General features: G+C 53.1%; 10 protein-coding genes; 2 read left to right on the top strand and 8 right to left on the bottom strand.

Moving 5' to 3' along the window:
- Window positions 1–1,732: 1,732 nt before the first annotated feature.
- Window positions 1,733–2,272, bottom strand: RCC_08453 (uncharacterized protein; the record flags this gene model as incomplete). XM_023773704.1 has 3 exons in its annotated part: window positions 1,733–1,948; window positions 2,016–2,177; window positions 2,237–2,272. 3 exons carry the CDS (start codon window positions 2,270–2,272, stop codon window positions 1,733–1,735), a joined length of 414 nt encoding a protein of 137 aa, XP_023629472.1.
- A 1,076-nt stretch (window positions 2,273–3,348) lies between these two features.
- On the top strand, window positions 3,349–4,384 carry RCC_08452 (uncharacterized protein; the record flags this gene model as incomplete). XM_023773703.1 has 2 exons in its annotated part: window positions 3,349–3,805; window positions 3,864–4,384. 2 exons carry the CDS (start codon window positions 3,349–3,351, stop codon window positions 4,382–4,384), a joined length of 978 nt encoding a protein of 325 aa, XP_023629471.1.
- Window positions 4,385–5,039: 655 nt separating this feature from the next.
- RCC_08451 (uncharacterized protein) lies at window positions 5,040–5,843 on the bottom strand (the record flags this gene model as incomplete). XM_023773702.1 has 3 exons in its annotated part: window positions 5,040–5,240; window positions 5,293–5,592; window positions 5,658–5,843. The coding sequence occupies 3 exons, from the start codon at window positions 5,841–5,843 to the stop codon at window positions 5,040–5,042; spliced, it is 687 nt and encodes a 228-aa protein (XP_023629470.1).
- Window positions 5,844–6,319: 476 nt separating this feature from the next.
- On the bottom strand, window positions 6,320–7,988 carry RCC_08450 (related to Protein btn1; the record flags this gene model as incomplete). XM_023773701.1 has 6 exons in its annotated part: window positions 6,320–6,724; window positions 6,777–6,882; window positions 6,995–7,334; window positions 7,389–7,425; window positions 7,477–7,814; window positions 7,871–7,988. 6 exons carry the CDS (start codon window positions 7,986–7,988, stop codon window positions 6,320–6,322), a joined length of 1,344 nt encoding a protein of 447 aa, XP_023629469.1.
- Window positions 7,989–8,499: 511 nt separating this feature from the next.
- On the top strand, window positions 8,500–11,885 carry RCC_08449 (uncharacterized protein; the record flags this gene model as incomplete). XM_023773700.1 has 3 exons in its annotated part: window positions 8,500–8,725; window positions 9,163–9,348; window positions 9,406–11,885. 3 exons carry the CDS (start codon window positions 8,500–8,502, stop codon window positions 11,883–11,885), a joined length of 2,892 nt encoding a protein of 963 aa, XP_023629468.1.
- A 400-nt stretch (window positions 11,886–12,285) lies between these two features.
- RCC_08448 (uncharacterized protein) lies at window positions 12,286–12,927 on the bottom strand (the record flags this gene model as incomplete). Its single annotated transcript, XM_023773699.1, has 1 exon — window positions 12,286–12,927. The coding sequence occupies one exon, from the start codon at window positions 12,925–12,927 to the stop codon at window positions 12,286–12,288; it is 642 nt and encodes a 213-aa protein (XP_023629467.1).
- Window positions 12,928–15,308: 2,381 nt separating this feature from the next.
- On the bottom strand, window positions 15,309–18,355 carry RCC_08447 (uncharacterized protein; the record flags this gene model as incomplete). XM_023773698.1 has 2 exons in its annotated part: window positions 15,309–17,859; window positions 17,910–18,355. The coding sequence occupies 2 exons, from the start codon at window positions 18,353–18,355 to the stop codon at window positions 15,309–15,311; spliced, it is 2,997 nt and encodes a 998-aa protein (XP_023629466.1).
- A 1,282-nt stretch (window positions 18,356–19,637) lies between these two features.
- Window positions 19,638–22,074, bottom strand: RCC_08446 (uncharacterized protein; the record flags this gene model as incomplete). XM_023773697.1 has 3 exons in its annotated part: window positions 19,638–21,183; window positions 21,371–21,769; window positions 21,824–22,074. The coding sequence occupies 3 exons, from the start codon at window positions 22,072–22,074 to the stop codon at window positions 19,638–19,640; spliced, it is 2,196 nt and encodes a 731-aa protein (XP_023629465.1).
- A 987-nt stretch (window positions 22,075–23,061) lies between these two features.
- RCC_08444 lies at window positions 23,062–24,300 on the bottom strand (the record flags this gene model as incomplete). Of its 2 annotated transcripts, XM_023773695.1 has the most annotated exons (6): window positions 23,062–23,141; window positions 23,196–23,330; window positions 23,381–23,542; window positions 23,605–23,680; window positions 23,736–24,116; window positions 24,163–24,300. In XM_023773695.1, the coding sequence occupies 6 exons, from the start codon at window positions 24,298–24,300 to the stop codon at window positions 23,062–23,064; spliced, it is 972 nt and encodes a 323-aa protein (XP_023629463.1). The 2 variants fall into 2 exon arrangements, with proteins under 2 accessions (XP_023629463.1, XP_023629464.1); XM_023773696.1 differs by lacking the exon at window positions 23,062–23,141 and having other exon boundaries at window positions 23,149–23,330.
- A 778-nt stretch (window positions 24,301–25,078) lies between these two features.
- Window positions 25,079–25,683, bottom strand: RCC_08443 (uncharacterized protein; the record flags this gene model as incomplete). XM_023773694.1 has 2 exons in its annotated part: window positions 25,079–25,568; window positions 25,625–25,683. The coding sequence occupies 2 exons, from the start codon at window positions 25,681–25,683 to the stop codon at window positions 25,079–25,081; spliced, it is 549 nt and encodes a 182-aa protein (XP_023629462.1).
- Window positions 25,684–26,407: the final 724 nt, after the last annotated feature.

Genomic DNA, 26,407 nt, shown 5'->3' with positions numbered 1-26,407 from the left:
TACGGTTACCGCATCGACATGGATGAGAACTGGAAGCTGCCCACATTCCGGCCCAAGGCTGATCAGTGATGGAGGGCGGAGGACTGGCCTAGACCTGAGAGTATGCATGGGCCCTCAAGACCCAGCGACTTGACCGCAGCCCGGCTGTTCTCTTGTCAAGCACGATGGCCCGACCACCACTACATAGTGATGTGGTGTATGCAAGGAGGAAAGTTGTGATGCTCGGCAGAAGTCCGCGGTCGCTAGTGGCCGCTCGCTTTAACTATAAATAGACAAGTTCGAGACTTCTCGTGGACCGAACTTCATTCGGAGGCGCCATCTTCATCATTCACTCTATCAATCGTACGGCTTGCGACGAGATATCACTTCCTGTTTGATTTGCAAGCGCGACTGTGCCAACACAAGGATACATTATGGTACCGATCAGATCCTTTACCATCCTGCACTGAGATCAAACACAAAGACAGCACATCAATGCAAGTGTGACGAGGACTCAGAAACTCTTCGCAAGCCTCTGCTCATTGAGATGACCGAGGAAACCCGTCAACACATAGCAGCCCGACATAGACCGCGTTCCAGCACACAAAGACCGGGAAGAGCCATCGCTACAAGCGTACAGCCTCTCTTCACGCATGGGAGTGGAATCGGCCAAAAGCGGGCTGACGCCCTATACATGTYGCTCTCGAGTGAAGTGGACAGAACCCTTGCTGAGCTGTCGTCCTCTAGGCCGCTCAATTCCGCTCCGATGCGTCGAGATGCTGTACGGGCAGCGTCTTGCTCAGCCGGTAACGACCATGAGGCGACCATCATATTTGACAATCCCCAAGTGCGAACCATACCGTCAGAGTGCATGTTCTGATGACCAAGGATGTGCAATTGTGGTGACAGTGGTCATCTGCAGATTATGTTGTTAGCACACCATATCATTGGCCGCCTTGAGAAGCCTAAAAGGGTGTCGGTATCCTAGACCGTGGTGGCCATAATGGTATTCCGTCTTTTGAATGGTCTGTTCTGTGAGCGACTCTACCCGCAAGACGAATTGCTTTGATGCGCGAGTGCTCAGGAGGAGAAAACTGACAATCCGTCATGGATTTTATACGCTCAATACATGCAGCGAGGTCGCTCAGACCATGGTACACGTATGTTACTCACGAGTTTGAGCTCAGCCTCTTCAACCTTGCTGCAACGAAAACACGAATTCCGGTCGGAGAATGCATCTGACTGTCTTTCAGGTTTCGAATCCAGGAATACTGCTTTGCGGAAAAGTGCCTCAAGACTTTCAGCATTGGAAATCAGCCACACATCGTCGGGACACCAGGATTGATCTCATGCGCTTGAATCTTGCACAAGCAAGCCACCAAGGCTAGCTAGMTCCCAGCCGCAGCAGTCAGTATAGATCCGAGCCAAGACACACAGAGGCTAGAACCAATTCTATTGCAACCCTCCCAGCGACGAATCGAATGAGCTTGCCTGCTTCTGGACAACTTGTGTTGGGAATCTTTCTCGCAAAGCTCAGCGAGCAAGCATCAACCAATACATGTTTGTTTCTCACTGACGTTGCGACTTCGTCGATGGGACTGGCATGAAGAATACTACAACAAAGTGAAACAACCGAGTCCTCAGAACACAACGACAACTCCAATTTCACAGCAAACATCTCGATTACATCCTCACTGAGCTATTACTTCAATACGATTACAACAATCCCCAGCCAGCGGTTGTCGTCAGCTGTCTATTCTGAATGATCTTTCGAGTCATGGTCCCGAGACTTCCTCTCCCTGTATATGGCCAGGGAGAATGCAGAGAAGTTACCCGTACTCCCCTGACTTTTGTCATGGTACACAACCTCGATATTATCCTTATCATTCTCGTTATAAATTGCTCGGGTGGCAGGAGGTTGACTCCTAGGTTGCCAGGCCTCGTCGTTGACAGGAAAGGAGGTGAGAGGCTTGGTTCAAGAGTTAGTGGGGCTATTGTACAGAGCAATCTAATCGATGAAGTTGGAACCAACTTACGCCTTGCAGCTTAAAATCGTGCCCCTCGTAGTTGTTGTGATGCTCAGGGTATCTGGAATCTCCCTTGTTTCTCATGGTAGGTGCGCGTTGTACTTGGTCTCTTGCTTTTTGGGCATTCACTCTTCGGGAAGAGTCGTCGTCGTCCAGGTTAGAGCATGAGTACTGTTTCATTTCTTAGCAATCCATTGGGAAGAGTCTGCAAAGGGTCAAAGGTAACTTACGTGAGAGTCTTGGGAGCTGCTAGAGTTGGAAGACATGCTGCTCTTTTGGATGCTTTTTTATTGGCTGGGAATCGAGTGGTTGCTGGAAAATGAAGAAGTGTATTGTGGAAACGAATTGTATGCTGGAAGTGAAGTGTATGCTGGGAACCGGCCCGAGTGTAGAGATGTGGAAGAATGGGAATGGGAATGAAAGAGACTGCATGAGCGGTGGGAGTCTCTTCCTTATAGCTCTTCGACAGCTGAAGGATTGGTATGTGCAGATTCAGCCATCGTTCGAGACATGTCATGAAGTGTAATCATTACTATTAATCAGGAGATGAGGCGTTGGAAATTACAGTGATGTGTCTCGCAAGAATGTGTACGCCTTTTCGTGAAGGCTGTTGCTCAGGAGATGTCGACTCAGCCATGTTTGCTATGTTTGGGAACAGGAAAGACATGTATATGCAGCAAACTCAGTATAGGTGTACACCAACTGTCCCAAACGGAGATTGCTTAACGAGTATGTGTCGGAAGACGAGACTAGCTCAGGTGCTAGATCGGATGTTTGTGAGAGACAAAGACACAAAGCAAGTGAGAGAGAGAGGGATGTCGTTACGAGATCTCAAAATTCTGCGAGCTCAATCTCTTAGAATCAAGTGACGTAGCGTGAGTGTGTGAAAGAAGTGAAGTCTTGACCAAGCCAAGCAGCTTCCGTTGTCATTCATCAAGCAATCGCCGCTAACGTGAACCCCTTACGTAGCTTGACGGGAGGTTTCATTCACAGCTCGTATTATCTCGCTAGCCTTCCCGGGAATAAGTTGATGCAGTATGCATTCGGGTCTTTGTTTGCGGCATCAAGCAATCGTCGCTAACGTGAACTCTTACGTAGCTTGGCGGAGTTTCGTCCATTTGTGCATTCCAGGTTGGATCATTCCGCTAGCCTCATCCGGCGATGAGGTGAAGGTGCTGGTCCTTGACGGCATGTAGCATGCAAAGTTCGCATTCAGGCCTTTGTTTGCGGTCGTTGTTTGCCGTTCACTTCAAGAAACCTATATGTATCACCAGCTTATCTTCAACCTTCTTCAGCCTCTGAGTGAGAAACATCAATTTGTAACTCGACAAACGCAGTTATCATGATATTCGACGACGCGGCCCCCTTCAACACGGAGTTATTCAGCAGTCTGCTCGATGACTTGAAGAGTCTGCGAGACACCAGAACAGTCGATACACACAAGAAGATCATCGACATTCTCATCAAATCGCTCGTCGATGTTGATCAAACCGACGGGCGCCGGGCAAAAAAAAGTGCTCAGAAAGCTGCTATCGCCATCATTCACCTCGATCCCCAGGATGAGGGATACCAGAATGTAGCGGCCCTCCAGGACGATTTCTGGCATCTCATGCTTGATATCGGGGCTCAAGTGCCAAGCGCTAAAAATGAAGAACGTCGCTTTCTTTTCTACGTGATGCAATGCATCGGGATGCCTGGAACTGGAGATAAATATACCGAATTGACCCAGGACGATTCTGCAGCGTCCTGGAGAAAGTCGCTGGCAAGTCTGGGTCCTGTCGTGAGGGATAGTCTGACTGGTAAGTGTCAACTAGATTGCGAATTGTGAGAAAGAGAGCCAATGCTAACACCGACCAGATCCGACCTTCAAGGCCGATGAGCAGCGTTCTTACACACTTAACCAATGGGTGAACCTCAATTCCTTCGTTGCGGCAATAGTGCGCGTTGGACTGATCCCTGGGATTCCCTTTGCGATTTGGTCATTGAGGCATGCCCTTGAAACGGAGCATCCTTCTGGGCCTGACGCCGATGCAGCTGTCGCTGTTGCTAGCGATTGGATGAATAAGTGTGCGAGTCCCTTGCTTGCAAAAGCTCTACTAGCCAACGAACATCCTATTGGCGATGGCGAGAAACAGATTTTGGCCGCCGGAGAACTCTTCCAAGGTGATCCAGGCTTGTCTCTGGAAAGATGGTGCTTCTGGAGACGCCGATTCGGAGTGCTGCGAGGTAACGTCTCCTCCAGTGCAGGGCAGGAGATTGATAACGCATTGGGCGCCATGAATTATGTCGAGTCTGAAGCTTATGTGGCTCGATCTAGTGTTGTTGGAGTTGATGCTTTTTTCAGTCGCTGCTATCATTTGTGCGGACCTTATCGTTAGTCTATTATGTATGCGCAAATAGACAATGGAACCTACATGTAGCCACCTAGCAGGCTTTTATGGATCTTTCCCCAAGCTTGGTCATTTCACGTCCGGTATCCCTACCTTGTCCATTTGTATCGTTTTAGTACATCCAGCGAAGGCAACTTCGATCGACTGTGACTCCGACGCTTGAATGTCCCACGACGGAAATTTTGATTGTGGCCTTTTTTATCACTCGTCTCGGAGAAGACCACTATAACACTGTGACCTTGAGCCAGCTCTCCTACTTCTGAGGATTTTGAGCACTTACATTACCAAGACCTTCCGACAGTAGACTCCTAACAGTATGTCGTGAGAATGAATATGACAAGATGAGCTTCGTGAGACAACAGACGAGGACGCCGACAGCGCACGGAAGCGTACCTGCAAACACGTTAACCGGATCGTCATTCATTTACTCAGTACTTTAAACGTCAACGACCACTATCTGTGGTATATTACGCAACACCTCATGGCAAGCGTCTWGAACAACATCCTCAGCACCGAAGACTCAGGCGTCCCGATTCCATCTTGTCGAAAGCCAACCCTGTCCATGACTCAATTCCCGCTTCAGATGTCTTCTCTGGTGTGAGGGTTGTTTTCCAACAAGCCGGCCGGTCTCCAAGCTACCAAATCATAACGATCCGGAGGGAATCTCTACTCCCCCGATTGCCACCACGCCATTGCGGGACAGCAGGGCCTCCACCTTCTGCAAAGAAGCCCTGTTGTTGAGCTTCCATTCCCGCTCGATGGCTTCCAGCTCAGTGACCAATGTCTCGGTATCGTTCATGCGGCGTAATTCGGTCAGAGCAGCCTTAACAGTACGCGAAAGGACCTTGAGGCTGGAGCATTAGCTTGGTGCGATCGCAGGAGAGGGCAACGGCTACCTTTTCGAATGGACTACCAAAGGTATCCAGCGTCTTCATCAATTCAACAATCTTCGGGGGTATGTTGTTCAGCAGAGAGTCCTTTTCCTTTCTTGTCGACTTCGAAGTTCTCGAAGTGGTCCGAGTGTCGTTGGACGGCTTCTCTGGTGCTTCTTCAGCCGGTGGCGTGGCCAAGTTCACGACATCCGTCTCCATGGGCGAGGAGGGTTCTGGAGTGATAGTCTTGCGTTTCTTGGTCGTACGCGGTGGAGGGTGCTTGGTATTTTCGAAGGTCTTGAGAGCTTGTTCAATCTCATCGATCTGAATGGCAGAATTGGTCAGTGGAGTGGCCGATGTATCCATCAAGCAATTGTGGGAGAACATACACGCTCCCTCTGTTGCTGAGCGCTCATTGGGAGACGACGGGCTTTCTTTGTGGGGAGTAGGGTGTCAGTTTCTGCGTCAATCGGACTGGTGTCATGATCGCCCTGCTCAAAGTCCATGATTTCGACGCCCATATCATCATCTTCCTCCTTGATGAGCGCCGACGGCGAGATGATAGACACGAACATGGCCGTGAGCTTGAGCTTGRGATGGAGGTGGATGGGTTATTGATCAGCCGATGTTCCAATTGCGAGATGGAGGTGTTGTTGTTTGCAGTGACTCAAGGTGTAAAGCCGAAGTCGCGTGACGGGTGACGCGACGCACTGGTTGTAGGCAGCAGACCCTGATGTGAATGGACTTGCCGCGCGATGGGAACGCGACCTAAGGTAGGTAAGCTGGCTGGCCTGACAGGGTCCTTTCATTCACTTCCATCTGGATCTGTCAACGCTAGGCGAAGCTAATGCAGTACTGTGGCCCGCAGATCCATCTCCACCTGTCTGCGAACTTGACAGAATCATGCCAAAACCGCCTAACAGGGTGGTGGAACCGCATTGGAAAGGCCCCAAGGGTCATCAAATGGCAACACATACTTTCGACGGCAGCAGGTGTCGGTACTGAGGCAGTGTTGCGTGAATACTGCAGTCAGAGAACAAGCGCAACGCCCTCAAAGAGACCGACACCAATCTCTCCCATGGTCCACTTGCCACYGACAGAGAGCAGTCTCCATGAAAGCGCCCAGCAGTCCAGCCAGAAAGATCCCTCCACTATCGCTGACAGTTACAGCGCCTAGACTGAACTCCCTCTCATCATCGGCTATGTCTTCCCGAATAGCTGCAAAGGTTGATACATAGACCAGACCTCCTAGCAGTCCTTCCCAGAAGATGATCGCGAACACAAACCAGACAGTCGGGATGAATGGCCAGAGAGCGTGCGCGACGAGAATCACGAGATTGAGGACTTGCAGGAACGTCGGGATGTAGAGGCTGCGGATGCGAATGAAGGGAAGAGAGGACCGAGAGATGAAGACGCCGACTTGATAGATCGCGCCATAGGTTGGGTAGAATGCTCGCTGGGTGGTATCAGTGATTGCGCTCAGTCGAGGTATGGTTGGAGCAACTCACAAAATGCTTGAATGGTGATTCTGCCAGAGGAAACAGCAGAGTTGGTGCCACACCCTGGTTAATGGTGTACTCAGCGAGGTAAACGAGGAACAACGGTACCATGTAACTAAAAAGGGTCATATTCTCTTAGTATATGTGAAGAAGTGCCATGATGAAGTGAAGGAGGTTTGAAGGTCATCCCGAGGATAGACAAGCTTGCACTTCTGATTTTGACGTACGGTATGACAAGTGCTTTTGCGCGGACCAGTTTGCTTCTGAGATCTATCCAGGCTTGTCTAGCCCAGCTCTGCTTGTTGATGTATGCAGGCGAGACCGATCTTCCTTCAGGCCGAGCGAGTAAGCCAGCTGTATCGGGAGGGTCAACCTGAGAGGGATCAAAGTCGTCTTCCTCGGTATCTACAGACTGATATTGACGTTCATCCTTGCGTGCACCTCGGAGAGGCCCGAGGGGTAGCAAAATGAAGTAGCTGAATAGCATGACCAGCGGCAGCAMAGTACTCGATACCAATGTCGCGTGTACACTGAAGCCCAGCTGTGTTGTGGCAAGCGCATACGCTCCTAATCCATGAGCATTAGCAGCTGAGAGGACATGCATCAGAGTAGATAGCCTACCAGCACCGATGAGACCAGCACCACCAGTTCCGCTCCCCTGTCACGTGTCAAAATAGTTCTCCCTCACAAGCACGGCAGCTCTGCTCACCCAAGCCGCAAGACTGAAGGGACCATAGTAGTGTGTCAGACCGAGGAAGCTGACTTCTCCAAACCCACTGCTAATGTTTGCCAGGACGATACCGGCAATCTTACTCGATATGCTGCTGGCATCTGTATTGTTGGGCGAGAGAGCAACTGCCAGCATACCGCATGTCGACAATCCCGCGAAGATCAAGACTCGCAGTGAGTATGGGATCCAATGAATCACATACGGCGCAACGACTTTGGTCGCAAGACCCGGGACGATGCACGCGAGCAGCACCGTCGCTTTCGGCACGCTTGGACCGACGAGATCCAACGCGGCGGTGAGAATGATCACGTAGAAGACTGTGTCCGAGGGGATAAGCCGTGAGGAACGCCTGGCGTGCGCTTGCGATACTGACTATTGTTGATCAACCCAAAGAGCCAGAAAGCCACGGCGACGCGCGGATCAGCGCCTTGGAACACCGATCGGAGCCGCTCGACGTACACACGCCATGTTGCTGAGGGCGATCCAGGCATGGGCAGTAGCGTGTCACGGCGATGCTGGCCAGCATTCCCGAGGTGATGCTGAGCAGAGCAGATCAGGGCTATATGCGGCAGCAAGCAACGTAGGTGATGTTGTGACAGGGACCGTCAAGTGCCGCAGGGCAGGATTTTTGAAACGTGATGCTTATCGTCAGCACAGGGTTCAAGGAATAGGTTCCCCGTCCTGTACCTTACGCCTACCCGGGAACGATCGACAAGCGCCTCGAGATCTCCCACCCGACAAGTCTCGTCCAGATCTCCCCTCGACACCTCCAACTCCTACAAGGCACGGGAAGCATTTGCAACGCCCCAACGTTTCTATCGCTCCCGAGACATTGACCATCATGGACTGTCAATAAAATCACCATGGACCTTGGCTGCCACACACCTCACGCGATCGAACCGCGCTGCCGCCCCGATCGACACCCAATCGACAACGACATCGACAACGACCTTGCGAACGCATCACGACACGCGATAGCTAGCTAGCTCATCGAGCAGGAATATGGATCGCCACCCATTCGACCGTGTCCCGGATCGTCAGTCTGCTCACAACCAGACCGCGCCGCCGCCTTCCAGTCATGCATCGCCCTTCCTACYGCCCGCCGCTCAGCCGCCGGCCATAACACCATTCGCCGACCCCTTCCAAACCAACAGAGATCCATTCTACCCCGGTGGCAGTCGACGCGGCAGCCTGGGGCTGGCGTCAAGAGCATGGCAGCCGACACAAGGTACGTTTTACTTGGTCACACAAGCTCGAGGATGAGGTGGCGCTTGGGTGGGATCTACGCGGGCGCCCAGTCGCACAGCCGATGCAAAACTTGCGACACTCCTCCAGGTGTCCGTTTTTGCACGGCAGCGGGTGTACAGCATACAGTGTCTGCTGAGCGCACAACTGGTTTGCGTTTTGCCTCCCCCTGCCTGGCCGACGATTGCCCGTCAGTGGCCAACGACTGAGCCGAAACATTTGCCATGGCATGAGCGTGCGGAGTGGTGAGACACAATAACCATAGAGTCGCGGCGCAAGTCTTCGACCTCTGAACCATTCTTTTGTTGCTCCATTTCGGGAGCCACGAAAATCCCGGGACCGTGGCCCGATGCCACTGGCGCCCGCCGCTTCCGCAAACTCAAACAGCTTAGCTAAAGATCGCTAACGAACTCTCCTCAGGTAACCTTTCTCAGCAGCCACCGCCTCCAACACATCACCACCACCAACCCCCGCAACAGCAGCCTCCATCGCACAGTCAAGGGCTCCCTCCACCGCCTTCGAGTGGCTTGGCCATGTCTCACCCTTTTGACGATCCGCGGCGACGCTCTCTCGGCACAGCAGGAAGCCCACCGCAGTACCCAGGAGGTAGGTATACCGACACGGCGTGTTGACAGTGGGGAGAGCTCACCAAACTGCTTACAGGTCCTCCACCACAACCCTCCTTTCCCACGCGAAACATGCCGCCTCCCTCGCCTACCAGCAGCACACCCTCGTCTGCGGGACAACATGTTGGACCAGGTATGCGTGGTCCACCTTCGTCTGCACCGTTTGGCGGGCCCCGCGAGTACACAAGCCAACGCCCTGGCATGTCTATTTCAGCGATGCTAGGTGGCGACGATCGTCGGCCGGTTGGGTCACCACACAGCTCTGCAGCTGCCCCAGCGCCAATCACCAGATCGATGCAACCGCCATCGCCTGGAAGAGCAAGGGCTTCGAGCATGCGAGAAGGGAGCGACCGCGGTCAGAAAGGTTACAGTCCATCCCAAGGTGGGCCATTTCGAGAGTCGGGACGAATGGCTTCCGAGCCACGCAAAGATGGAATACTTGGTTCGCCAACATACCCTCGCGAGCCGCAACATAATTTTCGAGCCTTTCAAGCCCCATCGCAGGAGCATATGCATCACATGAACGGACACGGTGCGCCTACGCGACCGAACAGCCAACCTGTGGAGCTTTCGGGGCCCCGGCGGCACATGGAGGAGATGATGCGACCAGATGACAATCGCGCAAACATGATGAGGCACTACGGAGAATCGCCAGCCCCGCCCCGAACCGAGATGATGCAAATGCACGAACGGCCTCCGTTCCAAAACGGAATCACCTCACACCCGCATGAGCGGGCTGCGTATAACAGTCCTCAAATGGAGAATCGCGTGCAGCAACCGCCTCCTCCACAACCGCAGCAAGGACCTCATATGCGATATCAGCCTGGGACATTTGGCGCACCCATGCGTGAAGAGCAGGCATCGCTGTTCAGACCGGCCTTCCCCCCGACCTCGCATCCGGCACCTGACCAGCCGAGAGAATCCATCGAAGGGCGAGCGCCGGACATGCGCCGCCAAATGTCTCGTCAAAGCCCACCACCACATGCCGAGTACGCCGGGATTGAGCGAGGTCGGCCCGGAATTGAGCGACCAATGACGCAGGAAGAGCATCAGCGTATGGAAATGATGCCGCGAGAGCAGCAATACCGAGAAGGAGAAGGCTCCGTTCACAGGGCTGTTCTCAACCTAAGCCCTGAGCTGAATCGTCGTGGCCGCAATTCACCACTACCGCAAGCGGTGCAGGGAGCTCAACCTAGACATGTAGGTCCTGGTGGAGACAATCCTGGAATCAAGATGGAATTTGGCAGGATGTTCTCTGGTCTTGGATCTGGTGCTGGAAGTGCTACACCTCATGCAAGCCATCCGATCAATGGGACACACACGCCGTCTCGTAATAGCCCTGCACGACAGGCAGGTGAACCAGTCGAGGGCATGCGAGGAGTTATGATGGAGATGGAGGATACCAGAAGCAGCTCAAAAGCAGGGTCGAGGGGTGGCAAGAAAAATGGGCGAAGGTCAAGAGAAGAGATGGACGCCGATGGGAGGAACACTCCCGACATTCGTGGAGTAAAACGTGCAAAGGCTGCGCATCAGCACCACCACCATCATCACCACCATACAGCTCATCCGATTCATCACCACCATCACCGTCACGAACCTGAAGTCGTGACGCGAGCGCCTTCGAATCCTCTCTCACAGGCAAATCTTGCGGCCAGCCAGGCGCAGCACCACCATCACCACCATCATGCGCACCCGGTCGGACATCATCACCATCATACCCCACGAGCAATACCGCCTCCTCGCAAGCCATCGGTCACGGTATTGAGCAAGCGAGTTCTAGACGAGAGCGCGACGAAACCGCGAAAGCATCTCGGCTCACAACTTTACACGGCCGAAGTCTCCATGGCTCCCGCAGCGGAGACCAACATTGATGCTAAAATCAAGTTCAGCAGTAGAATGAAGCCCATCCCAGTCTTTGAAGGCAGAGAGAATTCGACTTTTACCATTCGCGTACCACGGTACTACCTCGCCTCGAGCGAGTCCGGCGAGGAGGAGAATTACAGTCTCGAGGAGATATGTAAACGCCGGCAGCTGTGGGGAACAGACATCTACACGGACGACTCTGATGTTGTCRCTGCTGCTGTGCACTCTGGCTGGATCAAGGGCGACTTTGGAGAACTGAACCAAGATCTGCATGACTATTGCGACAACACCTCCGAGCATGGTGGTGAAGAGGAGGTTGTGATGTCGCTGAGCGCTCGGCCCAAGAAGCCTGTTAGGGTCCCCGAAGGGTATGACGCCCACATCACCATTCTCATCCTGCCACCTCTGGAAAAGTACACATCCACTCATCAGCACCACATCTGGTCACGAGATTGGGAGAAGACGCATGATGGCATGTCGTACATGATACACGGTATTGAGTTTGTAGATGRGGGACCCGCGAGTCGCTTTGCGGAGCGAGGGGCGGCCGCGAGGAAGAGTCGGATGGCTTTGGAGGAGGCGAATCGGAGGGAGGYCGCTGCTGGCTTACTGATGTTCGCTACTGGCGCTGGAAGCGTCAAAGTAGGTGCCTAGGATCGTACGACCTGAAAGATGTAACCTGAGCCTCGGTCAGTGTCCGGAAAATGGAATGAAAGACTTTGATGCCATGATGATGCTATTATTGTGATACTTTTGTTTCGCTTTGTGGGGTCCACTCTCCTGTTCCATGTTACGTTTGATGGGGCCAAGAGCCGCTCGCATGGCAGAGCCGGTGAACCTTGTTGAAAAGGAGGGAAAGGAATCCTGACTTGATTTGGGGCGCTGTAGAAGTAACCGCAGGCATCACCAATCAATCAATCCTACGGGTGGGAAAAGAAAAAAGAACTACCGCTGAAGCGAGGAAARGAAGATGATGCCACTGGTTGGGCGAAATTACTGATATAAAGAACTACTATTCTTCGACATTATAGATCATAATGCCATCAAGACATTTTCAAGTCGCCAACTCRTATCGTCCCGCCGCACTGTCTGGTACAGGTTTCCATCCATCGTCGCCTTGCCCTTCCCCTTCCTCATCCCCTTGCCCATCATCACCCTCACCATCCTCGCCATCACCTTCCTCCGCCGTTGCCATTGCCGTTGCCGTTGCGGCTTTCTTCTCCCGTTTCACAAAATCGAATCCCGAGATTTCCGACCAGCTGGGATAATGGACTGTAGAAGAAGGTTCCTTTGCTCCCTTTGGTGGTGGAGGCATATATGTAGTCGGCGCGAGCAATTCGGCGCTCGCGAGATTCTGCTTTTTGGCTGGGAGATATGGGGAAGGTAAAGGCGAAGTTCTGCTATTGTTGCTTTGCAAGAATGGTGAGGGAAGCGGTGAAATTCCATTGAGGCGAGGAGTTGATGCGGGAGAGGAATCTGCGTTGCTGAAGACTGCGGGAGAAATTAAGGGGGAGATGAAGCGGTCGCGGGACAAGGCTGGGGAGTAGAGGGTCATTGGTGGGAGAGCCCAGGAAGCGGTTGCGTTTCTTGAGCCATCTTCTTCCCCTTCTGCTTCATCGTCTTCGTCGTCGTCGTCGCTGTTTGCTTTGCTGTCGTTTGTAGTGTCGTACGCCGAGGATTCGGTGGGGCTGTTCATGACTACGACGGGTCTTACCCAAGGCTGAAAGCTGTTCCGGGGAATGTCGAGACTTTGTGTCAGTCTTGGTGGGAAGGATTCCCTTTCAATCCAAACGGATGATCTGCGAAGGATGGATTCTCCGCTTAGTTCTGAGGGATGTCGACTGAGTCCGTCGGGACGGGCATTGATGCTTGATCTGGGGAACCACTCGGGTCCGAGGGAGGAGTTTCGCGCGGGATGTGCAGCGGGCGGCGCTCTGACCTCGGGTCTGCTTTGTCTCCAAGTAGAATCGACTCTACTTTGCCTCCAAGAAGAATCGGCCCTGCTTTGTCTCCATGAGGAATCAACCCTGCTCTGTCTCCACGAGGAGAGTGATGCTCTTCGTGTTGGAGATTCCGCATCAAGTTCCATGGACTCGTGTGAGATGCTCGCTCTCAGTGGTGTCCGATCGCCATGTGGATCATGTCGAGTTGATGAAGAGGTCATGGGCGAAATGTTGATCGTGGCCGGRGATGGGTTGATGATACGCTTCTCCTCCTCCATAGAAGCTCGAACAGCTTCCAGCTCAGCATTCACCGCTGATCTATCCAACCTTCTCATGCCCAACGCCGACGGTCGTGGCACAAAAAATCCGGAATCCCGCGACTGTTTCGTCGCCCTCCTTGTCCTGAGCGAGAGTTTGCGCAAGAAACCCGGAGCATTGGATTCCGAATTCAACGTACGCCCTGTCCAAGGCGACGCATGTGCCGGCTCAAGTGCTTCGCCATCGAGTTCGGATGGGATGCATGCTTCCAACTCATGAGGCTGCAGAATCCCCGAAGGATCAGCAATCTCCATGTTCTGTCTTCCATCCGACGCCTGCCTTCTTGGAGCGTACGGAGTCACATCAGGCCGATTACTACTTTGAAGACTCGTACTGCGAAGATGTGCATTCTGCGAGGAAGTTCGTGTCTGCGATCCGGACGCGTGAGTCTCCTTTTCGGACGAATTCGATTGATATCGATTGATAGCCGGCTCCGAGCTGTTCTTCCAGGAACGTTCGGAAGCGTCATTATCGATCAACATGGTGGACCTCCTGGCAGCCATATAGAATGATCCGGTGGAATCCTTCCTTCGCCATAACATCCAGAAGAGCACCACCACGAGTGCACATGCTGCGCCGCATATTATCACGCCGAGGATGACGGCTATCACCAGGTCTGCAGCCATGGAGACAACAATGCCAGGACGGCGACCAGCCCGTATTCAAGTACGGCGTCGCGTTGGTGGAAATTCGAAGTGTCGCAGGTGTCGTGGTGGATGTTAAAGTTCTGTTATAGCAGGGGTGCTGGCTGCAGGCTGTTCCAAATATGGCGACCACGTTAGGATCGACTCYCGACTCTCGTATAGTGCTGGATGTTGACAATGGTAATGACTGTGTTGCACTCGACCACATTCAGGAAGTGTTGCCGGAGACTTGGAGTGAAGTTGTGGTCGTGGCGTGTTCGATATGAGTTGGAAGGCCCGGCGGCGAAAGTCTGCGTGCAGGGCAGGGCGATGTGTAAGGAGACACGAAGAGAAGCCACTCTTCAGTGCCTTTGTAGACTGAGGGCGTCTGTGTGGTGATGCAGGTAAAGACTGTACAAAGATAAAGAGTGTGATCGCAGCGCCTGTTTGGAGAACAGCAGAGAAGAGAGCGAGCGAGAGAGAGAGAGAAGAGAGCCCAAGACAAAGGGAATGGAGAAGGGAATGGACGAGCAGATGACCTGGACGACTGTCCGGAGTGCAATCCCAGTCGTGGTGAAGAACGAAATTTGACCAGCACACAGTCTCGTGTGCCACGGGCCTCTGCGATAGATTCAAGAGACGGAAGGACCATACCTAGTACCTACCTGCCGTCACGCTTCGTAGTAAGCACCTGCACTCTTGAAACAGCACCGGGACAGGCACCGGCCCGCCCAATTCGACGGAGCTCTCGCAGTGAGAGCATTCCATGTTGCAAAGACGAAACAGGCATTCGCCACTTTACGCTCTGGTCGCGAGATTTCCCGCGTTTCCCGGTGGTGATATGAAGGGTAAGGTTCTTGACAGTGGATGCGACTCTTCGACGTTGCATGGATGCAAGCCTGCAACGTGTCAGATATTCCTCACGGATCGATCGCGGCACATCATGGAGAGATGGCTGACGAGTATTATCATCATAAATGTCCCCAGTCTAGTATCCTACATTACTACATCTATGCCCTACAGTTCTGTCGATAGTGATGAATTCATCCGCTAAGTGCGCAAATCAGGCGAGAATTAAATRTCAATGCCATAAGAATGTGCCTCGCATGCTGTGTGTCCAAGCGCAGGAGGTTTTTTTAGATCATGTCGGGAGGCCGTTCGTCCATCAAGATGTCAGTTCATCTCTAACTTCATTACTGCATCAGAGCATCGGCCTTTTGGCGTTCTTGAACGACAAGACCCTGTAGCTTCCGCATCTGGTTCAATGCGACGTCCCGCTCCGTCTGCAGCTCCGCGACTTCGAGCTGGCTTCGATTGACGCGCTGGACGACAGTCTGGACATCCTCCTCGGCCTCACGGAGGAGAGCCTCGAGCTCCTTCACCTTGCGCTCTAGAATCTGGGTGCGGCTCATCTCGAGCAGACTCGTCTCGCTCAATCTCCCACCAAGCTTTGGGCTCCTCTTCATCATGGGTGACGGAGGTCCAAGCTTACTGGGCTCTGGGATGGAAATCCGGAGTCGGGAAAGCTGGGGAGTTGTAGAGTCTTCAATCCGGCGCACTTCCGCGTCGTGATTGGCGAGCGTAGTCTCCGAGTGTTGCTGCGCTGCGAGCACACTGTCCTCCATACCCGCGAGACGCTTCTGCATCTCCTCAATCTGAAGGGTCGACTCCCGCTGCTCCCGCTCACCTTTCGCAATTGCAGCCGACAGACGGTTGCGGAGCCCGGTGTGAGATTGCACCTGGCTTTCCAACTGCTCCGCCAGCTCGTCCATACGTTTGGCGGATGCCATCAGTTCTTCGGAGCTTTCATCCGTCGCGGTGCGTGCTCGTTGGCGGTAGTCTTCTGCGACCTGCCGTGCATGATCCCTCTCAGTCTCAGCTCGGGTGATGCTGACTTTGAGCTGTTCGTCCTCGGCATTGGCGTCTACAGACTCAGAACCACTCATGTCGGCTCCTTGGAGAATGACACGCAATCCACGAGTCTCCTGTTCCGCCCGGTCCAGGTCCATCTTCAGACCAGAAAGGCTCTTCTCATACTGCCATTTTGTCTCGAGAGCGTCCTCTGTTCGTTTCCTCAAAGTCGTGACTTCTTCCTTCAAAAAGGCAACTTCTTTGGTGAAGGCGGTCCGTTTGGGAGTGGTGGCCTCGGCTTTGTTCTTCGCAATGGTGAGCTGCTTGACTGCGCGTTCATGCTCCCGATGCTGTCTCTCGTAGCGTCTGATCAGTAATTTGAGGGCTTTGTGCAGAGCATCCCTCTGGTCTTCCATTTCTTTGAAAACCTCCGGAACTAATCCTTGTCCGATAGAACCAGATCGCTGACGTCCTCCTTCACGGCCATCTTTGATGGAGCCGCCCCGTCGCAGACTGGTACTCCTTGTCAGAGACCCCGTCGCTGACCTGTRGAGGCTCATACGATGGCCAATTGCAGATGCTACACCATCTTCAGCGATGCTGTTAAATCTCGAGTGATTGCCGTCGTTGCCTGCTCGCAGTGTAGCCAGCTCTTGTTGCATGCGAGTGTTCTCGTACACCAAACCCTGTGTATCCGCGGCCTGAGACTCCAGACCCTCGACCCGTGCCTTCAATTGCGGTACGACCTCATCCCGCAAGTTATCTGCCTCGTTCCTCAACCTTTCCAACTCTTCTCGGGTGGCACTGTAGAGGTCCTCAAAGTTTTCCTTGGTCATCTTCTCCTGTCCTAGACGTCTCTTGGTCTCTTCCAGACTTGTCGTCAGCTCATCGAGCTTCTCCGCGGGCGTTTCTTCCTCGCCTCGCTTATCTAGTTGGTCTTCAAGATCACGAACGAGCTCCTCTAAATCTCTCCTCCGACCGAGCTCGGTTTGTAGTCGGGCTGCCGTCTCTACTTGGAGATTCGCCTTTTCTTGCTCAACTTTCCGTAGTTGCCTTTCCATCTGTTCCAGCTTGGCGTCAAAGTCTGAGATGGGAAATCGAGTGGAGCTCGCGCCGCTATCCGAGAAGTAATCGCTGGTTCTCCGCTGGTTTGGATCGGAGGAAGGCATTGAAGGTAGCTCAGCTCGTAGGCGATCCATCTCATCTTCTAGCTCCATTTCCCTCCGAATAGACTCGGCCAATTCCTGACTGACGTGAGAAAGCTCGCGTTCCAGCTCCCTGACGTGCACATTGTTCGGGCCATTGCCGAGAAGTAGAGGTGTCTCTGGATTGTGAAAGTATGCATTGGGCATGTTGGCCTTTGCCATGTCCAGACCAGGGGATGTCAGCCGTGGTCTGCCATTCGCATCGGTGCCTGACCGAGACATTCCTAGTCCAGGCGACGGCAGCGGCGAAAGAGAGCGTTCGGAAAAGGTGGTTGTAGGTGAATCGCTCGCTGACTTCCCAGACGCATTCCAGCCAAAGAAAGACCCAATCCCAAGCCCTCCAGGCGACTTGGGTCTTCTGGATTGCGAGTCAAACGACTCTGCGTATAGCGATTCCTCTGTCAAAGTCCGTTGAATTCCGTCAAGCTGCAGAGTCATTGTTGGTGCTGGCTGCGCAGTGTTCATTAAGTAGCGTTCGTCAGGCTGTCTTGAGAGAAACCGTTCGCGATCGTCGTATGTACTGTAAAGGTCTTGTTGTCGTCCTGGCGCATATCTCGAGAGAATGGGTATGCTGGACCGTCGCTGCGACTGGCTGTATATCGAGGAGGCAGCCGTGCTGACTATGCGGGAGTCGATCGAGGCACTGCGATCGTGGGATGGTTGAGATCTCGGGTTAGTGTAGGAAGATCTAACAGCCGTAAGTATGTGGTCTGGTGTTGGTATAGTGCCATATCTCACCTATTCTCCGGCGGTGATTCCAATCCACTCTCCCAAGCCTGTGTAGCCACTCTACTGCTAAATTGTTGTGGTTGTAACAGCTGCGGACTGTCGACGGAGACTGGTCGCGCGGTAGGGTCGAATAACCGCGGCGAGGCCTTCTCGGAGCGGGAGAACGAGGCTCTGGCAGGCTGGAGGGCTTGATGATGTGCAGGTTTAAGTGGAGCACCGGATGGGGWGATGGGTAGCTGCGAGCGAAAGACCGAGAAGGATGGTACTTGGATCTGCGCAAGCGAGGCCGGTATTGCCCTTCGCTGTGCTGGCGAGGTGGGGCGGTGGTGTTGGTCGTAGTCGAAGGGCTGTCGCCGCTGCTGTTGTTGCTGCTGCAGCGGACGGGCCTGGAGTTCGAATGGGTCAAGTTCGCGACGAGTGCCCGCCAGGGACTGTAGGGATGGTGCGTGGGACATGTCGGCGTGCCTCTCATAGGCCCTTCCTGGATCTGATCTCCAATGTTGACCAGCGCAAAGCCAAAAGTTGCCTCCAGCGGACCAGCTCACTCTCAGCGGCAAATCGGGCTAAAAACGGGCGCGGGAAGGTCGTCACTCGCGTCCAAGTAGCTCACCAAGGCGCTGTGATAGGCATGGTGTCAGCGAATTGTCCGCTCGGCGCTCGGCGCGCTCGTGCCTCGTTCGTGATGAAAGGAGGTACAGTACCTGAGAAGCTAGACCCGGTCCAGGCAAAGTAGACGCTTGGGCCAATCTTGGATATCGAAACAATCTCGCGCAAGTCCACTCCGGTTCGTCCCTTTAATGAGGCSTCGGGAATGGAGGGAGCGCATGATATGTACGCGCGAGCCCGTACACATCACGCCCGCTGTGCGCACGAAACGTCGCAGCATTACTCGCCGGCGACAGCGTTAAAACCCACATCTGGGCAGGCGTTGTTTGGACGTCAGGCACTCCCTCTCTCATTCAAGGCTCGTCCCGAGAGATCAGCTAGCCGCCAGGAACAGAGTTTTGACCAACGCGCGCGAGCCGAAAGGGGGAGCCGCAGACCCCTCTCTTTGAGTCTCCACCYCACTCCCGTCCTCTCAGCGTCTCCACTGATGATGATAGACGGGGTTGCATCGAGGAAATGAAGACCGACTTTCAGGCGTGACGTTTGCCGAAGATACTATGCAGATGATTGGACTGTACGGGCAAGACACGATGATTTTCACAAGGAAATCTATCATGTTCCACCACAGCCCACTTGACGCTTCGCAACTCCGACGCGAGTCAGGAAGCAACTCTGGCACATCTAGCGCAAGATCAATTCGTATGTCTCGACCGTTTTGTCTTCACACCTGCAGATATCAATGATCAAACTGGCAACGGTAAAGGCACTGGAGGGGGGATGCGACATGTCAAAGTCTAGAGCGTCCCAAGCAAGCAGATCTTCACGATCCACGATGTTTTGCTGATACTGCTGAGGATCGTGTACAGACCATCCGCTACACCGACTCGATAGGAGGCTTGGCCAACGACGCCTCATACACACGGCGTGTAGCACTTGTCGGGCTAGCAAGGGAGGTGGTCAACTTAATCGAGAAGAAATAGGCCAGGGCTCTTGGCCCGTCTAGAATGATTCACTCGAGCGACTTCACCTCTGCGGGACTACTAAGACACTCACTTGGATCGCTCCACGCGTCTCCTTTTCATGATCTGCTTCGCCTTTGAGAAGAGATCCTCTAGCCTCATCTGGAGAATCTCATCGACTACCTGCCTCGGCTCCAATATCACCATTAGCCATCATCTCCATCGGACTGTCCAACTGCTCCAGTAGAGCAATCCCAACACCCTCAGAGCCCCTCAAGCCCAGCGACCTAAACGAAGCAGGCATCGGAACTGCAGCTGTTCTGCCATCTTCCAGCCGATGATAGAGCGTCTCAATCTGCTCGCTCACTCTGATATTCCCTGTGAGCCATATGTGCCAAAATCGCTCAGCAGCAGCAGCAATGCGATAGAAGTTTGCCTTCTTGCCATCCGGATCGTAGAATGTAATGTGCGAAGCGCTGGATGAAGCGACGAGCATGTGTAAAGTGCTCACGCCATGATGGTGGCGTGCAAAGTACTCCCACAGTTCGGCAGTCCACGCAGGATTGTATGGCTTGATATTTGGCGCGAGATTCTTGGGTATGCTTCCGGAAGAAGCATTGCGAGCCTCCTTGGAGAACTTGTTGCCAACTCCAGGAGCGCTGATGATGTCGCTCAAGATGACTGCGGCTTTGCTGAGGAGAGACTGCTCTTTGGGGCCACTGATCGCGTCTCTCAGGATGTGGAAGACAATTTCCCAGAGTGCCACTCCGAGAGGACGATTTTTGCATTCTGGGAAGAGTGCGTGAAGATCTCGCCGGATCTTCTCGCTCAGCAAGTGGAAGGCCGCATAGTCGAAGTTGAGATGGGGCTCGTCGGCGATCATGTGGCTTTTGAAAGTCGAGAGAACTTCCTTGACGGTAAACTGCGGCTGGTGCCATGTTCCCTTCCTTCCTTGCTTCAGGCCCTTTGACTTCGCCGTGAGCTTCATCAACACTGTCTGGATTAGATCGCCTCTTTCAAAGGTCCCAAGACGGTCGTTGGCATGCCAGGACTCGGTAATCGCCACTACATACTCAGACGTAGGTGCCAAGGCTCTCCGATGATTGCGCATGACAAATTTATTCGTGGGCACACCTGCAGACATGTACTTTGAGGCTTGGGCGATGGGAAGACCGAGAGACAGGAGGTACTGTTTTAGAAAGCTCTCAGCATCATACGCACCGGATGTCTTCGGCACCAAAGGCGTATGTGACTTATGCGTGCTGATCAGGAAATGCATATCTTCCCATGTCGGTTTGAGAAGACCAGATTTGGTGATGGCAGTGTACAAGCTGGCTAAAGCAAAGACGGTCAAATCCAAGTTTGCAAAGCGAATACCGATCTTGTGGTACGCCATGCGATCGCTCCAGAGAGCAGCGCCGGCAATGCAAGGTGAGCCCATCATACAGGATGTTGCCTTTCCGAGCATATCAGGAGACGTGTTGTGATCGAGGCCTCTGGATATCTGAAAGTCAATGGTCTCCTGAGTAACGAAGAGTTGGTTCTTCCAATTTTCGTGTCTGTTGAAGATCGGTGCAAGTTCTGCTCTCCATTTTGCAGAAGGATGCTCCAAATCCGCAAAGTGGTTGCAGGTTGTGTCAAGTCTATGGTACATTCTCTGGGTGGTGTCAAGCCAGGCTTTTGCAGCGACACCAGGCTTGTCGCCGATGATATCGTACCTAGACAAAAGAGCATGAGTGTCAGCTAGTCTCCTAGAAAATGGGAAAGAATCATTGGCCGTTTTCAAGTCTCAAAGCCTCCTCTCTCCCAAGACCACGAATAGCCATTGCCTTGGCGACCGCCTGAGCAGTGAAGGACCGGCTGCTGACCTTTGAGATAGGCCAATGCTTAGACGGTCTGACTTACAGATCAATATGGATAGCACAAGCCATGACCAACCATGTGGGCGTGGCTTTGGCATCGTAGTAGTCTGCCATACCACACAACCACTCGCTTCGTTCTAAAATTTGTTTTGATGGACGCTGCGCTTTGGCTTTGTAGTTATGGATCCATACCAGAAGCTCAGGAGCCTGGACCTTCAATATTGAACTGAAGTCATAGGCCTCGGGGCTGAGGATCCCACACGAAGGAGGATCCCGTGATTTGTCTTTGCGCAGCATCTTCCTACCTTCTGCTGTTTCTGCCAGCTTCTTCATCTGRTCTCGGGTGTCTCGCAGAAGCACAGCCGCCGCTGGACAGATGAGCTCGATGAGCTCTTCGTTTCGAGCTTCAGATGTGGAAGTTTTGTCTAACGGCACAACACACCTTCGAATGTCATGGTAAGCAATCATCAGTCGTGAGACCATCTCAATGACTTACAAGGTCTTGCCCTTGCCGTAAACATCCAGGCCAAAGTAGGACAGCAGCTTCCACCAGTCGTCGAATTCGGGATACTTCGCGGTGAACTTCCCATCCTCGAGACGCATGAGGCCGAGACCAATCTCTGAAAGCTGTGACACCAGCGTAATGCTCAATTCACCGGCAGCGTACTGGAGCCACGCGTGCTTGATGAACTCCCGCACGTCATGCATGTCTTGGAGGTGGCACCARAGAGCAAAGTCCGCACCCATTCCGTCATCTTCGAGCTTGGGGTGTTTGGTAGGACCCAACTTCGCTTTTGCGGAAGGCGGTTTACCCAGTGGGGCGGTAGACGGCTCCTCGACTGCGAGTAAGGAGAAGACGTTGGTGAGATGATCTTTCACGGACTGCGCGTCAGATTCTGGAACTTTCGCCTCTGACTGTTTGCCACTTCTGACAGATGGCAGCAACGTATCGCGGACTTTGATCAGCAGCTCGATGAACCATTGGTGAGACTCGTTGTCCTTGGCATTTGATCGTTGACTGTGCCATTTGGCCTGTGACTGGCGACCATCAATAACCTGCAGTGCAGTAAGGTATTGCGTTAGCATACACTCGGAAGAACGATCCCCGCGGGCAAAAACATGACCTACATCTTGGAGAAGCGCAACGATTGTCTGCGGGACGGCAGTGGCGGAGTTCGCGACTGCTTTCGCCAAGTCGAGGAGTTGTTGAGCTCTCAAGGTCACCTTGCCGCCCGCAGCGTATCCCGCTGTCTCTGTCAGCCAGTTCAACACCTGCTCTTGTGCTGCCTTGTACAGCTCTCATCGGCCTAGCTTTGGTCGTTCCATCGAAAATTAGTACTTGAGGTTTGGGTTCTGGAGACGAGAAGAGAAGGTGKTCGTTTTGGAGAAGATTGGAGCAAGTAAAGCGACTGAAGCTGTTTTGACACCACAAAGAAACAGAGATTTTGCTCTTGGGCGGTTGGTAGTTGCTAGMAGCGTGCTGAATTCGTTTGTTCCGGCGTAACGGCAGCGTGCAGTGTTGAGGCAGCATACATAAAGGTACTAGTTGGGATCAGCTGCTAATATGAGCTCTATCACTTACCACGACCTTCTCTTGCGCCAGAAGATGTAAAGTATCCCAACCTGTAGTCGTAGTGTGAAGTACTTGGAGGGCGTCAGGGTGATATGGCGGACAATATGCCGGGTCGAGATAATGACACAGATCGCCTACTTTCCGTCCGGATCCAGGCCAATTCACGGCGCTTCACAAGTTTCGCGAGCGGGAAAAATGCCAGTCTTCAATCTTAAGGTCTGTTCAGATTGAAAGTGGCCACCTGCCATCTACTTCTTACCATCAAGATCCGTGTAGAAGTCCCAGCCAAACGTACCAGATGGGTCGTTGAATCTGAACTTCTTGTCAATGGACTCGATCTTCTTGAGATCATCAGAGTCCAGCTTGAAGTCGCCCTCCAAGTTTGCCTTGATTCTGCTCTCGGTCTTGCTCTTTGGGATAACCGATCGACCTGCGTGATGGTCAATATCGTCGCTGCGTGCGATCTCCATGGAAACTTACCGTGAGCAATGCCCCAAGCAAGAGCAACCTGTGCTCCAGTCTTGTTGTGCTTCTTGCCGATCTCAACCAGAACAGGGTCCTCCATCAGCTTTCCAAGTTCTTCACCCTTGGAGTAGATAGTGTTCTGATTTCCAAATGGAGAGTACTGGGTGACGTGAATGCCTATGATCCTGTTTAGCAGCTTCTTCTTCAAGGACGCTCAGAACACCCAATCGTTGACTTACCCTTAGACTTGTGCCACTCATCGAAACTCTTCTGTTGGAGCCATGGGTGACACTCGAGCTGGTGAGCTGCTGGGACCTTTGCACGAAATGTTAGTCCCGCACCTGCTTCTCGAAGCATGAGCACAACTCACCACACTGGTCTCCTTCAACAAACGTTCCATCTCCTTCTGGGAGAAGTTGCTGACACCAATGGCCTTTGCCTTGCCCTTCTTGAAGCACTCCTCCATAGCCTTGTAAGTCTCGACGTAGTCAGCAGTACCGGTCTCAACCTTGCCATCCTTGTCCTTGGGGAACATGTTGTCGCCAGACTTGAAAGGCGATGGCCAATGCATCAGGTAGAGATCAACATAGTCGGTGCCAAGGTCCTTCAAGCTAGCATCCAATGCTGGCTCGACATCCTTTGGGTCGTGGCTATTGTTCCAGAGCTTCGTCACAAGGAAGATCTCAGATCGTGGTACACCAGATGCCTTGATACCGGCACCGACAGCAGGTTCGGTCCCATAGATACGAGCCTGGATGGTCAGAAGTGATGCGTGTGCTTAGAGAGCATTGACTTACGGTATCAATATGTCTGTAGCCAGCCTTCAATGCAGTAAGAACAGCGTCCTGCTGTTCATCCTTGTCCTGCCAGGTTCCGAAGCCCACGGCGGGGATTGAAGCTCCAGTGTTGAGCTTGAGTTGGGTTGTGCTAGCCATTCTGAGTTGTCCGGTTCTTGAGACGATGTGTTGAGATATAGAAGAAGCTCGTGAGATCGCAGATGTAAGTGTTCGGGAAGACATTGAGCAAGAGAAGCTACCTAGTAGACTTTTTGGTGAAGCTATATTGTGAAGCTTAGGTGGGCCTTGACTATGATGGAGCACGTAGACCTGATTATTGCATCAAGGTGCAGTATCCCTTCGAGCTGTCCGACTTGATGATGATGTCTTGTGACGTAGAAATGAAGTTCTCAATTGCCGTGGAGCCGTTCAACCTTCATTGAATCCCGGGAGAAGGCCAAGGGCTTGGGCCGGTGACATTGAAGATGGCCGACCTGCGGGCTTCCCTCTTTGACGTCCACAACACGATTAATCATGAAGGAATGACTCTCCGTAGGGCCGGTTATTTTTGTGATTACAACATTGGTACCTTATCCTTCACGAGCCTGGCCATGAACACACTACGAGGAGAGTTCCATTCCGCCATCCCCGAGCGTTCAGTCAAGCTCCAACGTCCCATCCTTGCACAAGACAAAGCGAAGCATTTTGGTCTCTGCACTGCCATTACAACATGTACTAGTCGCATTACTTCCTGCTCTCGGTAGACCGCCCAAAACTTCTCTCTTCTCGACCGACCTATCCCCACGAAATTCCTCCTCGCAAGACTCCTCGAGTCAGATCTGGACGTACTGTATCACCCTGCAATACTGTTTGTAGACGAAGCCTGCAGATGAACAGGCGTACAACTGTCGGCAAGAGCAAGAGTAATTGAAGGCGCCTACAAAGCCAAAAGACCGACCAAGCCAGCCGCACCAGCAAAACCCATACCCATAATCGCAGTTGGCACAGAAGCACCGCCCGACGAAGTTTCGCTGCTGCTATCGCTGCTTGATGAGTCGTCACCGGAGCTGCTATCGGTGTTCTCACTATCGGAACTGCTGGTGGTCCTCGTGGCAGTTGGATTCCTGCGAGTGGTCGCGAGAGTGGAGTTTCCTGTTGGGCTGACGATGACGGTAGGTGCGCCAGAGATCAAGGATGATGAGACCATGGAAGAGGAAGAGGACAATAATGTGCCGGTGACGTTGGCGCTATCATCGACTGGGATGAGGTAGGTCTGAACTGCACTGGGCAGCGCTTCAAACCATGAAGGAGTGTTGCCAGCGTCAAAGGCCGAGGAGATCTCGCTGGCGACTGCGGCAGAATTCGTTGCGTATTCGGAAATCAGCGAAGATGGTAATGCTGTCGCCAAGACTGAGACGACACTTGCTCTGGGAGGTGTTAGTGAAGCGTTCACGCCAGGTGTAAGTTGATCAGTAGTACTGACAGATCGGTCTGTGCGGAAGCCGTGGCAGCGAAAGCGAGAGCAAGAATCTGATACTGCATGGTGAACGAAAGTGATTTGAAGTCTTGAAAACGCGTTCGACGTTTGTTATACAGAATGACACACCGAGAGAGTGGATGAAAAGGTGAAACGGCGACAGCAGATGCGAGAGTGTCTATATACAAAGGTTTGCTACCTTATTGACGCAGGCCCGCCCCGTCACCACAATGTACGAACGCCGCCAGGTCTGATCGTGGAAGGCTTCTAAATTTACGCCTCTACAGGTGGGTCGCAAGTCAGCCGCGTTGTTGCACGACACGCGTTCCGAGACTGGAGGCGGCGTTCACCAATCAGCTCAGCTGGGATTGTTCGACATGTCGCTGCTTTTGCTCAGAAATGGACGACTGAAGCTGACGTGGCCAGCGCATGACTAGGTAGGTATGCCACTTATCGTCCGCGTACACCACAATGCTCTCTCCACTGTTTGCTGAAAGCACCAACCGTGGTTCTCAACTGGGAAGTTCGTCCCACAGTCCCCACCCTCGCCAGGGCCCAATGTTTCCAATTGCGCAGATCGCTCCAGGGTCGCGGAAACTTGAGCGCATTGTGTGCAGGGATTCTCCGCCTCAATTCGACCGTCGACCCGTCCGGAAGCGAACCTCAACCACATCTCACCTCTTTGAGGATGCACCATTTGCTCTCGGAGAGGTTAGACGGTCGGCAAAATAACACGTCGCACGCGTTGGCCAGCACCGATGTCTTTCCAGTCTTTGCGATCGAGGATGA

Source organism: Ramularia collo-cygni, assembly GCF_900074925.1.
Source record: "Ramularia collo-cygni strain URUG2 genome assembly, contig: RCC_scaffold14, whole genome shotgun sequence".
Classification (NCBI taxonomy): domain Eukaryota; kingdom Fungi; phylum Ascomycota; class Dothideomycetes; order Mycosphaerellales; family Mycosphaerellaceae; genus Ramularia; species Ramularia collo-cygni.
This window is presented reverse-complemented; position numbering and strand designations above follow the sequence as displayed.